Below are 13,278 nucleotides of genomic sequence, written 5' to 3'. Positions count from 1 at the left end.
CAACGTCAGGGGGGCATCATTCTCTTTATATCCCATGTGAAATCTATATGTGTTTCTATATGAATGGTAGCCCTGAAAGAAAACTCCACAGACCATGATGTAAATGGTGCCCCTTGGAGTTGTGCAGACACTCTGATGGAGTTGGGTGGGATGATGGAGAACCTTGAAAATCACACATCTTTTCCCTCTAGGATGAGTGATATAGTCGTAGAAAGAGCATGGAATTAGGCTTCAGATATCCAGAGTTCTAGTCCTAAATCTGTGTGATCTCAATCTCTGAGAGTTTCTTGTTTCTTTTCTCTAAAAGGAAAATGTAGGACTAGATCATTTCTAATCTTCTTTTCACCTTGAAAGGCATTTGATTCTTCTTATATGGAAGAAAGTGGGAAGCCATGGAAGATTTGTGAGCTGTGGTGACATGGGGAACATGATTATTTAGGGGACACTGGTATGGAGGATGGTTGGGTGTGGGAAAGGCCTAGAAGGGGAAAGAACCACAGGAAGGGTCTCCCAGTAATCTAGGGATGAGACCAAAAGGGGTAGACTAGGATGGCAGAAATGGGAAGGAAAAAATGAACAAAGGAACCCTTTGTGAGGGAAAATCCAAGATCATTTGGTTATTGACTGGATCGGGAAACAGGCCCAGAACGTCGGACCTGAGTGACTGGCAGAGTCACTACCCCATGGAAAAGAAAGACAAGTCCCCTTGACGTGAGGGGAATAAGAATTCAGTCTCAGCTTCTTTGTGTTCAGCTGACAGTGAAGCATCAAAATGGAAAAGTCCAGCACTCATTGGGAAAAAGGGAACAAGAAGTCATGTGAGGCAATGGAACTGGAGATATGTGACAGTCGTCAGCTCAAGGGAGACAATTAACGTTCCTGAGAAAATAAATATGAAAGCTTTTATAATGCATTAGCAAAAGAGTGTTTTTTTTTGGTTTTATAGCTAAAGAAACAAAAGCCAAGAGAAAGTAATGAAATGACCTCATGGCTTCTTTAGAACTAGATGGAATGGAAGCTAGTCATATAGTTTAACAAGTAATATTTTAATTAAAAGAAATAAATGTCTATCACAGAAACTGAAGACAGAATACAGAGGCTTTGACCTTCTGAAATATTTCTTTCCAGATTCACATCTATTCTCTTAGTCGAGTTTATCACTCTGGCCATTTTGTACTGTGTCAGTTTAGCTAAGCTGGAACTACATTTCCTTCCCTGTGTAGTTCTGGGTAAGGGTTGCCCAGAAGAGAAATTTGCCTGAGACTTGGAAGGCCAAAGTGACACTCAGCCCTGTGCTTGGGGGGTTGGTGCCCTGGACATCAGTGCAGGTTGTACACATTGTTGTGATCTGCTGGTTCTCCTTGTTGGCATGGGGAGCAGCCAGTGCACCCAGATCTCCTCCTCCAATTTCTCCAAGTACCAGGCCAGGCATATGGGCAGGGCTCTGTGGAGAAGGACATCAGTTTTTCTGCAGGTGGCCTGCATCATCAGAGTTGACATGGTGAGAGACAGATGTGGGTTCCAGGTTCTTCTTATGGATTCCAGTTTGCCCCAGCAGGGTCCCTTGTCTTTGCTCCCCCGGCTCTGCGTCCAGCTTTTCCTCCCACCTGCCCTGCTGACCTGCAGAGACTTCAGGCTGCAACCAGATGCAGAAACCACAGGCTTCACGGACTCCACCAGCTTTTCTTTGTGGCCCTGATTAGTGACTTTCTCCTTTGCCTCTAACCGTCCCCTACCAGACCTTTGCTTGCTCAGCAGCTCTCACAATTATGCGATGTCTAATCCCTGTAGAAAATTCCTTATCTCATATCACTCACAGCAGTTCTGCTTTTCTGGTAGAATTGCTCACACTGTCTTCTCATCCAGGCCTTTCAATACCTAGCCTCCCTTTAATTGACTGTACTTTGTGCATTTCACTTATTCTCAAGGGATCATTAGCTATCAGAAAAGGGTGATGAAATTTTAAACTTGATCTTAATATCTCTAAATAGGCATCACGATAGACTGGGAACCAATATTAAACCATGGCGTCTGGGGACACTTATCTATAGGCTTCTGGTGCCTGGGCTGGAAGCCTCCACAGCACCCAGAGCTACCCAGCTCCAGCTGTTAACAGAAAGAAAGAAACTGCTATCTTGTTTAAGCCACTGTCGTTTTGGTCTTTGTTATAGCTGAGCTTGAATTCCAACCAATATACACACTAAACATTATCTTAATCAAGTTTAGTTATTCAAGTAAATGCACATCAAAAACTTCTGCATTCTCATCATTATCTTCCTTCTCTTTTATCCTGTAGCTCAGCCTTATAAAAAATGTACACGCTCGCTTAGCTAGCAGAGCTTCAGAAAAAGAGAGACTGTCTCTATCCTGCATAAAATGCAGTGGCCCATTTAATAGCCTCATGCGATGGACAATGATACGCTATTTTCATTCATTCTTATTTCTAATATATCTTCAAGGAGAGGACTGAACTGACAATTAACAGTTACTATCAAGACCAACACAGTTCTGCCTATTCTTGTCTTGGCCATTTCAGAAGACAAGAGATGTTTTCATGAGAGCAAGTCACTTAACTTCTCTGAGATTCAGTGTCTTCATTTATAAAATTTGGTGAATACTTTTCTTCCCAGGCTTGTTGTGAAGGTAAAATGAAGTATTCCAAAATATGTAAAAACTTCCTAGAGCAGTGTTTGACATAATAGGTGCCAATAAATATTAGCTGAATCTAAAGCTTAAATTATGTATTTTTAAAAATTAGTATAGAATACTATTTAAGGAATTCTAGAAGGTAAATAACAAATAGCCTCCAATATTTTTTTTCCAAAATCAGATTGAGCTTCCTGAAAAGGGGAACTCTTGCTCTAATATAATAAAGTACCAAATGATATGTGAGTGACTGAGGATTTACTGTACTTTTCAAAGTTACCCAAAAACTAAAGAGAAGAAGAGTATCATGAGCTCGGGAGGACTCTTACCATGAATAGTTTGGCTCTGGAAGTTTAAGATCAATGTCTCTCATATTATAAAGTGTGTCATGTCATAACCTCTGCCAACCTGAGAGGTTCTCTGAATGAAAACAAAGAGGGCATCCTTTTCTTAATTGATCTGTGATATTTCAAAAGATTGGATCAAGAAAACTGATGCAAAAAAGAAAAATTTTTAGTTTTATGATGAATATATAGGGAAAAAAAGATGCCAGCAAAGGGAATCAATGGAACAATAAAAACCACCTGAAGTTTATCAAGTAAGCAAACCTTATTGATATAGAAAGGTTCACAGACAAGGTTAAGTTGATTCCTTGGTACAAGGTAGCACTCATATCTTGCTCTTCTAATAGACTTTAAAGAGTTTCTGAAAATAACAATTTTAAAAAGGTGCTTACTCAAATTTCATTAGCTTTATGTATCAGAGTGGCCACATAAGTATTGTTATTGCTGCATGTTATGGCTCCCCAAAATTCATATGTTGAAACCCTAATACCCAATGTGATGACATTTAGAGATGGGGCCTTTGGGAAGTAATTAGGTCATGAGGGTGAAGCATCCATGGTGGAATTAGTGCCCTTATGAGAAGAGACACAAAAGATCTAGTTACTTTTCTCCTCTCTCTCTCTCTCTTTCTCTCTCTCTGTCCCATACAGCAAAAAGTCTGCCTCTACAAACCAGGAAGAGAGCCCTACCAAGAACTGAATCTCCTAGCACCTTGATCTTGAACTTCCCAGCCTCCGGACTGTGAGAAATAAATGTTTGTTCTCTAAGCCATGGCAACCCAAACTGATTAAAACAAGTGTCTCACAGGTGCACACCCAAGATAATTGAATCTTGAAAGAATGGTAGAAACTTGTTTCCAGGAAACTATTCGTTAATGATGTTTATCATTTTCAGTCTTAAGAAGCAGGGTCAGGGTCCAGGAACAGGTCAGAGAGAGCAGAGGTTGATGGTATTGTAGCATTTCCTCTATCTGCCCATGCACAGTCCCTTATGGGGAAATCTGTCTACTCATAGTGTGAAAGGAAGGGCCATCTTCTGGACATCAGTGCTTTAGATCATGTAGTCCAATCTAGCCATAGCTGCTTAGACTAAAACAACCCCTTATGACCTGGCACAGCAAAGAGCAGTGTACATCAGATTCCCTCTATGGAATCTGAATGAATCAGTATCTAGAGACTGATCTCACATAGACGTAGGAGTAGAAACTAAAAGATGAGGAAGCAGAGTTGAAGGAGAGGCTGTATGGGCCATGTGCAAGGCCAGTTATTAATTAACTGAGATTAAGCAGGCCAAACCTGCTGGTTGCTGACCAGAAAGAAGCAGACACAGGGAGCATAGCTCAGTCCATTCAACCAAAATCTCCTTGAAGACAGGGACAGTATCTGCCTTGTTCATTACTGTTTCCCTAATATTGAGCATAGTTCCTGGCTATTAAAACAATTAGTCACTCAGTACATATCATTTGAATGAAGAGTTAAGAGTGGATCACTAGGACAAGCCCTCTCCAGAAACACTGTCCAGTGTCTGGCACCAGAAACCTGCACGTGTTCATGAGATTCCTTCTCCTTCAACACAGCCTATGCCTTCTCATTATTCTTGAACCTCCAGCACTTCCCTTTATGGGAGAAAATTTGTCTGCTCCTTGATCATTGTAAACAAAAGTTTCAATATCAACTCTGTAAGAGAGGAAAGGAAGGAGGAAGAAAGGGAGAGAGATGGAGAGGAATGAGAGTGGGAGGGAGAGGTGGCAGGTAGGAGGTGATGGTGGTAGAGACAGACTACCCTTGATTTTTTTTTTTTTTTAAATAATTTTATTTATTTATTTATTTATGGCTGTGCTGTGTCTTCGTTTCTGTGCGAGGGCTTTCTCTAGTTGTGGCAAGCGGGGGCCACTCTTCATCGCGGTGCGCAGGCCTCTCACTATCGCGGCCCCTCCCATTGCGGAGCACAGGCTCCAGACGCGCAGGCTCAGTAATTGTGGCTCACGGGCCCAGTTGCTTCGCGGCATGTGGGATCTTCCCAGACCAGGGCTTGAACCCGTGTCCCCTCCATTGGCAGGCGGATTCTTAACCACTGCGCCACCAGGGAAACCCTACCCTTGATTTTTAAGCGCATCATTTTCTAGTGAGGCATAAAAAAGAGCCTTCACAACTTCCCTACAGAGAGGTTTAGACTTTGGATGTGAGGCTAAAAGATGAAAGAACTGCAACAAACAACCTATTCTAACAAACTCCAGAGTTTGCTCAAGAGAAGTGATTAAACTTTGTCACTGCAATAGACTGACTATATCAAATAAAACAACCTTGTAGCTACCTCCCTGTAGATTGTTTGTACTATGTTCAATGGGAATGCATTGACTCCCATTCTCCTGTTTAACAGACAGAGTAAAGTGCCCCAGGATGTTACTCTAGCGATCAAATATACTTCAGTAATGCATTATCCTTTCCATAATAATTCCTTCTTAATTCCCTTCTTCTTCTTTATTACTGGAATGCATCTACTATTGTGTCTCTAAGAAAATCTAAACACAATTTTTTCCTTGCACCTATGAAGAAAGTAGAGAATGATATAGAAGACAATGTCCCAGTAAACTTTGTTTTTGTAAAACAATATATTTTCTTGAGCAACAAATATCTTTCAAGGTCTGATTCATTCCTAATCAACTGATATTAAAGTATCCTCATGTGACAGATAATGGGAAACTAATCCTTGGTTGAATACTAGCCCTGCGCATTTCACACGGCAGATATAAGCCAACCATACTTTCCTCATTAGCAGAAACATCAGGTGGTCAATATCATCCCCATCTTGCTTCTAGTAGTTCCGTGTATGAGGTACTATAGCAGTAGGATGCTCTGACGGGTCAAAGATAATATATAACATTCATAAGGGGAGAGAGGGAAGGAATACAAAATAAAATACTTACTTGGTCCTAGACCAATTGAAAATGCAGCAACATAAACAAGCAAGCTGGCTAAGGACAGCCATTTCAAAAAAGCTGGGACGTCCGCAGGGTCTGTGATGATCTGGTATTCAGTTTGGCTTAGTCCAGCATTCGATAAGGATGCCAAGGTCGTTTCTCCTCTCTTACCCATGTCATTTCTCATGGGCCTTAGTGAGCTTCTGCTGTGGGAAGCCATCCCTTTAAAGGATTCTCTAAGAGTGTCATTGCTGGCTGACAGGTTAGCTGGTCCATAAAACACAGACGCATCCAAAGACTGGTTGATAGGACTATGGTTTCTGCAGATATTGGTGAAGTTCATATGGATGTTGAGGTTCACGATGCCCATGGTTACCAGTGAAGCTGCCATCACAGAGGAGCCGACACAGAGGAGGGTTTTGCTCCCGACATGGTCTACAAGAAGGGTGGCCGGGATGGTGCTGATGACCTTGACAACCCCAACCCCTGTGGAGGCGAGGCTAGCTGCCTCGTTGCTTTGGAAGCCAACGGACTTCAAAACAGTGGATGCATAGAATAATATGTTTGGCTGGCCAGTGATTTGTACAAAAAATACCAATGTTAAGCCTATCATGATTCGGGTCCTCATGTTGTCCTTTGAACGAAACAGATCCCCAAAACTGTATTGATATTCATCTTTCAGGGAAGATTTTATCGCAGTGAGTTCCTCTGTTGTATCGGAGATGGCTCTCAGCTTTCCGAGAACCTTGCTAGCAGCTTCCTCGTGTCCCTTCATCACCAGAAACCGAGGACTTGGAGGAAGAAAGTACATCGCAATCGCTTGCAAAACTCCCAAGGGAATAACAAGGCCGAACATGTATTTCCAGCCGTGGGAAACATTGGCAAACGCGTAGTTTGAGATGTAGGCAAAAAGGATGCCGATGACAATCATCAGCTCGTTCAGCGACACAAGAAGGCCTCTCTTGTGTTGCGGAGCAATTTCTGCGATGTAGACACAAGTGGCGATGGAAGAGAGTGAAATGGAAACCCCAATAGCAATGCGTCCCGCTATGAGAGCCGCATAAGATAAACTGATGATCAAAACCAGGCTCCCAAGTCCAAGGAGGCAGGACGACAGGATGATGGCGGCCCTTCTTCCGCACCTGTCAATCAGGACCCCTCCGATGAGAGAGGCCAGTAGGGCCCCGATGAGGAGGGAGCTCACAACCATTTCCTGCTCGTGGCAGGTCAGGGCTAACAAGGTTCTTATCTGCAGAAGAGCCCCAGAGATGAGGCCAAGTTCATACCCCACCAGGAAGCCGCTGACAGCAGCCGTGACAGACGACAGGAGAGTAAACATACCGCAACCTACGAGCAGAGAGAAGAAACAGGTCAGTTCTGAATTGTGTCTGATGGAGACTTAAGCTTGTCTAAGTACGTTTTTCATAGCACTGAGTATAAACACATAGAATCATAGTCCAATAATACACTAACCAAGACATGATTAAAGAAGGAAAAATCCTTTTTCTTTCATTTTTGGGGAGGAGAGGGGTGGAGACATTTAGAAAGTTATTCCTTCTGTTTGTGATGTGATGTTGGTTTTCGTTTTGAGCAGACAGATATGCGAGATAAGCAGATGACAGATGACGAGGACTGAACAAAAAAGAACACGGTTTCATTCCTGCCTTGGTGTTGGATGAGAAATTCAGAGAGCGTAGCTCCTCGGGTCCCGCTGTCTAAGGCAAACCCTTGAGGGCAGGACAGAGAGCGAAGCAGCCTCCGGAAGGGCCCCAGTCTTCCCAGCGTGGAACCTGGGGCAAAATGAAGCACAGCCTCCAGGAAACCTGCCCTCCGGTCTCCTTGGCCGCAATCGGGCCACTGCTGGCTTTTGCTGAAACACATGAGGGTGTTGGGGGAGGCCAGGATGTGAGCGCCTCCACGAATTCAGGGCTGGGTCAGAAAGAAGGAGGTGGAAGTAGGTGCAGGGAAAGGACCCGACAGCATCCATCACTCACTCTGAGGAAGGAGGAAGGGGCATGGGACAGGGGGAAGAACAAAAGGGGCTTTATATTGTTCCATTCTTATAGGGTTAACATCTGAGGGAAAATGGTGAAATGTTAAAAGTAATTAATTTTTGGTGGTAGGTACATAAGTGTGTATTACATGTCTGTAACTTGTCATAACAGAAAGGAGACAAAACAAAAAGACAAAGGCTTAGGGAAGAGTATCACAGGTCCAGGAAGCAGTAGTTTCCAAGGCCGGAGCACAGAAAATCACTCGTCCTGTTTTAGGACCTGTGAAATGCCAGGACGTCATGTCATGTATGGGGGCACAGCATGAGCTTGGGGAGGGAGGTGGGAGGGGGCATCAGTGAAAGTGGGTAGGTAGAGAGGGGACACTTCATGCAAGACCTGGCAGGTCACAGTGACAACTTTTTATTGTATTCGCAATACAGTGGGGTCCATGTCCACTGACCAGTAAGAGGGAAGACACTCTGAGCTTCTTGCTGCTGTGTGGAGACTAGCTGTCAAAAGGCAAGACCGGGGCTTCCCTGGTGGCGCAGTGGTTAAGAATCCGTCTGCCAATGCCGGGGACACGGGTTCGAGCCCTGGTCCGGGAAGATCCCACGTGCCACGGAGCATCTAAGCCCGTGCGCCACAACTACTGAGCCTGCGCTCTAGAGCCTGTGAGCCACAACTACTGAGCCCACGTGCCACAACTACTGAGCCCGCACGCCTAGAGCTGGTGCTCTACAACAAGAGAAGCCACCACAATGAGAAGCCCGCGCACCGCAACGAAGAGTAGCCCCCGCTCACCGCAACTAGAGAAAGGCCGTGCGAAGCAACGAAGACCCAACGCAGCCAAAAATAAAAAAAAAAACAAAAGGCAAGACCGGTAGTAGGGGGTAGTTTGTCACCTTAGTCTTGACAAGAGACGGTGCCAGCTTGCATCTGGGTGTGAGGAGTGGAACTGATGACAAGCAGACAGATTCAAGAGTTAATTTGGAGGTAAAAACGATGACACTTGCTCATGAATTAGTGTTGGAGGGTAAGGAAGTGGGTCAGAACCCAAGATGGCTCCCTGGTTTGAGCAGTCGGTTGGGTGGCTTTACAATATTCAGTACCCGGTGTGCAGGCTTATGTACTATATGGGCCACAGGTTGACCTAGGGAAGAAGCAGAAGGGACCTGGCTATGGGTGGGGGTGAAAGGAGAAGTGGAAATCAGAAGTTCCACATTAGATTTACTAAAACGGTTTACTTGTTTTACCTGTAAGCTGTTCCAATTAAAATATCAGGCAGTGGATTGAGCATACAGATTTGGAATTGAAGAGGTAAGTCAAGGCTGGGGAGATGTATTTGGGATCCAGCAGTGTGTATTTGGTATTTACAGCCACAGGGATGGGAGAGATCACTTAGGGAGACAGAATAGAGGAACAAGAGAAGCAAGACGAAGACGAGGACCTAGGGAATGCCAACATTTAGAAGAGGAAGCAAAAGCAAAGGCAATGGAGAAGCAGCAGATTGAGATGTGTGTGAAACGGACTAGAAACGTGTGCTTGGACACACAATTATCACAGGCTGAGCTGAGGCTGCTCAACTATGCCGTTGCTGGAGTAGGAGGTGTGGTTTCAAAATGCCATTTAGCTTTGGTGAAAGGAGCAGGTCAGATAAAGGTGATCTGACATCGCTTCCCACAAGTATCCAAGGTATTTTACATCTCTGGGATCCTGATGGCATGTGGAAAATGGGAGACTCCAAAAATAAAATTTAAAAAGCATCAAATATTTAGATGGAGGAGCAAATAAAAATGCAATAATCCACAATAAAATAAAGTTGATGTATGAGCATTGCGAATACAAACCATTAAATTGAAATTACATCAGCAATTTAACCAGCTAATCAGAAAACAAATATTTAACATCATTACACAGCAGGCATCTTCCTAGGTACTGGGAGATATCTATGTATATGTACAGATATATCTCTATATGTATCACAATGAAACAAAACAGATGTGGTTCTTGCCCCCCAAGAAACTTAACATTCTAGTGATAGCTCTATTTTCTATTATTTATTATGTACTCTTTTAATTTTCACATGCAAAATGACTTTGAAGTACTCTCATGCCCTCAATTTCCACATGTTCTTTTTTCCCACGTGATCTTAAAATCCTCAACAACAAATTCTTCTACCACAGGTGATCTGAGTCAGATTCTCACATTTGGATAAGAATATCACATTGCTCCTTATCTCTTCTTGTCATTGTTCTTTATATCTAAGTTTGATGTGCTGATTAGGGTGTGTGCTCTGGCAGTTGGTCTCCAGTATTCAGGTTGGAGAAATAAGTGACTCTGGAGAATGAGACACTTGAGAGGCAGGTTGAGTGAGGCACCCCAGAAGCAGATTTAGAGGGACAGAGGGCGGCATGGGGTACTGAGTCAAGGACACGGGGGAAGAGATGCCAGAGCTGTGTGAGTAGCAGAAGACGGTCTTTGCCACCTTGCCCTTCTCCTTCGCCTTCCTTAGTTTCCCCGTTTTGTTGGATGGGAAATAGTGCTTCCTTAGAAAAAGAAAGACCCCTTAAGATACAAGAGTTCCTTCCTGTGATGCTCTATTATCCTACTTTATTTTTACTTTTTAAAAATAAATCTATTATTTATTTATTTTTGGCTGTGTTGGGTCTTCGTTGCGGTGTGCAGGCTTCTCATTGCAGTGGCTTCTCTTGTTGCGGAGCATGGGCTCTAGGCGCGCAGGCTTCAGTAGTTGTGGCGCGCAGGCTCAGTAGTTGTGACGCATGGGCTTAGTTGCTCTGCGGCATGTGGGATCTTCCCGGACCAGGGCTCGAACTTGTGTCCCCTACATTGGCAGGTGGATTCTTAGCCACTGCACCACCAGGGAAGCCCTCTATTATCCTACTCTGGAGAGAGTCGAGGCAGTGGGTTAAGGAAGAAAGGGGATGGGGGGAGGGGCGCATGCCCCAAAGCCAGCTTCTTGTGGTCTTGCGGAGATATCCCCTGACAGAAGAGAGACCCAGCTTTTTCTTCTGCTTTCTGGACTTAGCCTCATATGCCTAATTCTTTTATTCAGGGTTCATAGGACACTGACAGACTGGGATGTGTGCAAAGGGTCTGGAAACCATCCTGGTTTGTCAGTGTCCCTCTTCAGACCCAGCAGCTAGCACTGAGTATAATTCTTTAGAGATATAATAAAATTGTCTCCATATGAATTAATAAAAAATTCTCTTTGCAAAACTACAAGTTTTTAAAAATTATATATCACAGTATTATCTACCTATCTATCTATCTGTCACCTATCTAGGCAATTTGCCTTCAAAAGCTTATACAGTTGCACTAGGACATTCTATGACCCTATACTCACATAGGTTGGGGGGAGGATACCAACACACGTTATATGTTACAGAATTAAGCTATGGTCTTTACTGTTTGAATTTCATTTGAAGGTTATATCTTCCCCATTATATGCTTTAAGGGCTACTGACCCAAACTAGCTCCCCCACTCATCTCACGACTGCTGTTTGTTACTGCTGAGGTTCCATTACAGTCCTCAGGCTGCCCATTCAGGATTTGGAATTCTAATTCAGTGTGGAAGGCTAGACCCTAGCGCTTCCAGGATCTCAACCCTGTGACACCTTAGGACTTCCACCATGGGAAATTTTCCTGGTGCTATTTTACCATATAAATAAAATGAAGAAAGCCATAGAGTGGGTTTTTCTTTTTCTGTGTCTACTTTTTGGTTGATGATGATAGAAGCAGGATGCTATCCTATGGATGCCAGAAAGTAGAGATGACTTTTCCAAGAAATCTGACAGAGAACGGGAGGAAAGAGAGAGAATGTCTGCCTAAACACGAATGGCAGAGTCTGGGGCAGCTGGGTGGACTGAGGAGAAGCAGCCAGCACTACAGGAGAGAGGAGGGTGAGAAATCATAATTAGAGCCTTTTCAATAGACATCCAGCCCTGAAGTCAGTCCGCACTTAAAGTTCATGGTGAAGTTTAGCATTCCTGGCCATTTGGCTCAGGGTCTTGATCCACGAGGGCCCTTCTTTACATCCCAGTGTCCCCCCAAAGATGCCATAGGGAATTCTCAGCCTTTTGTGGACATCACAGAAGTAGAAACTATCTAGAAACTTGCAACTGGTACCCACAGGCTCCTGGGTCATGCCTACACTCTGGGTCTGGCTGCTTTGTTAGACCAGCTGTGTTCCTTTTGATGCGATGATAATTCCTTAGTAAGATAATAAAGTAAAACTGTTCCTATTGAAGATGTGATCACAACCCAGAGGCTTTATGCAAATGAGCACTGAGACCCACATCCAGGGCACAAAGGACAGGCAAGCCCCACAGGCTAGGAGGCTGCCGGCCGCTTTCACAATAGCTGCATTGTCTCCTGCTCATGGTGACTCAGACGGAACCACAACTTTAACTCGCAAGCACATGAAACACTCCATTTTTCACAATATTTGAGTTTCTGCCCGCTTTCCTCTTTCCTTTCTCCCCCATGTGCCTATTATAGCGTAGGTACATAATGGACACACAGCAAACACTTGCCAGAGGACTGAATCCTACAACAGACTGGAAAGCAGCGTGCACACGCAGGTCTTTTTCTGGCAGGCAGCCAGGTCATTATACAGCTTGACCAACTGTGAAGGCTTCACACATTTAAAAGACCTCCTACTTCATGTTTTGCTCGAGAAAAACTTGCAGTGGCCCCCAAATGGCCTTGCATTTGTGTTCTCCTCTTTCTCTGCTCCTTCCCTCTGAATGCCTTTAATCCCAACCCATCATTCAAGAGTCATTTCAAGTGCCACCTCCCCCATGATGACTACCCTGATCTGCCACCTTCTGCTGTCCCACCCCAGCCCCTCTGCACTCCCGCTATGCACAGAATGCAGGGTTTCAGATATATGAAGGCATACTTCTGTCACTCATTTATTGACCTGTTTTGTCTTCCCCTCTTACACAGAAAGACCTTGAAGGCAAGAATCCCACTTTCTTTTTTTTTTTTAATTTATTTTTATTTATTTATTTGGTTGCGCTGGGTCTTAGCTGCTGCAGGCAGGCTCCTTAGTTGTGGCAGGCGGGCTCCTTAGTTGCAGCTCGAGGGCTCCTTAGTTGTGGCATGCGAACTCTTAATTGCAGCATGCACGTGGGATCTAGTTCCCTGACCAGGGATCGAACCCAGGCCCCCTGTATTGGGAGCATGGAGTTTTAACCACTGCACCACCAGGGAAGTCCCCAAACCCTGTTTTCTTTACATCTGTATTCTTACCTCTAGTCTTTGGCACAAGGTCAATCCTCAATAAATATCTGTTGAGTGAATAAATAAATGAATGCATGGTAACAGCGCTGCAAATGCCAATCCTTGGTCC

At 44.2% G+C, this 13,278-nt stretch overlaps 1 protein-coding gene across 3 annotated transcripts in view; it reads right to left on the bottom strand.

Moving 5' to 3' along the window:
• The window catches only part of SLC2A12 (solute carrier family 2 member 12), a 76,473-nt gene that overhangs the window by 49,653 nt on the left and 13,542 nt on the right, over nt 1-13,278 (bottom strand). For all 3 annotated transcript variants that reach the window (XM_068551249.1, XM_068551247.1, XM_068551248.1), the window contains exon 2: nt 5,917-7,257. In XM_068551249.1, coding sequence (XP_068407350.1) covers nt 5,917-7,257 — 1,341 coding nt within the window. The remainder of the gene's footprint in view (nt 1-5,916; nt 7,258-13,278) is intronic.

This window comes from Eschrichtius robustus, chromosome 9, assembly GCF_028021215.1.
Source record: "Eschrichtius robustus isolate mEscRob2 chromosome 9, mEscRob2.pri, whole genome shotgun sequence".
In the NCBI taxonomy this organism is placed as follows: domain Eukaryota; kingdom Metazoa; phylum Chordata; class Mammalia; order Artiodactyla; family Eschrichtiidae; genus Eschrichtius; species Eschrichtius robustus.
Note: the sequence above shows the minus strand (reverse complement) of the source record. Positions and strands in the feature narration are given on the sequence as shown.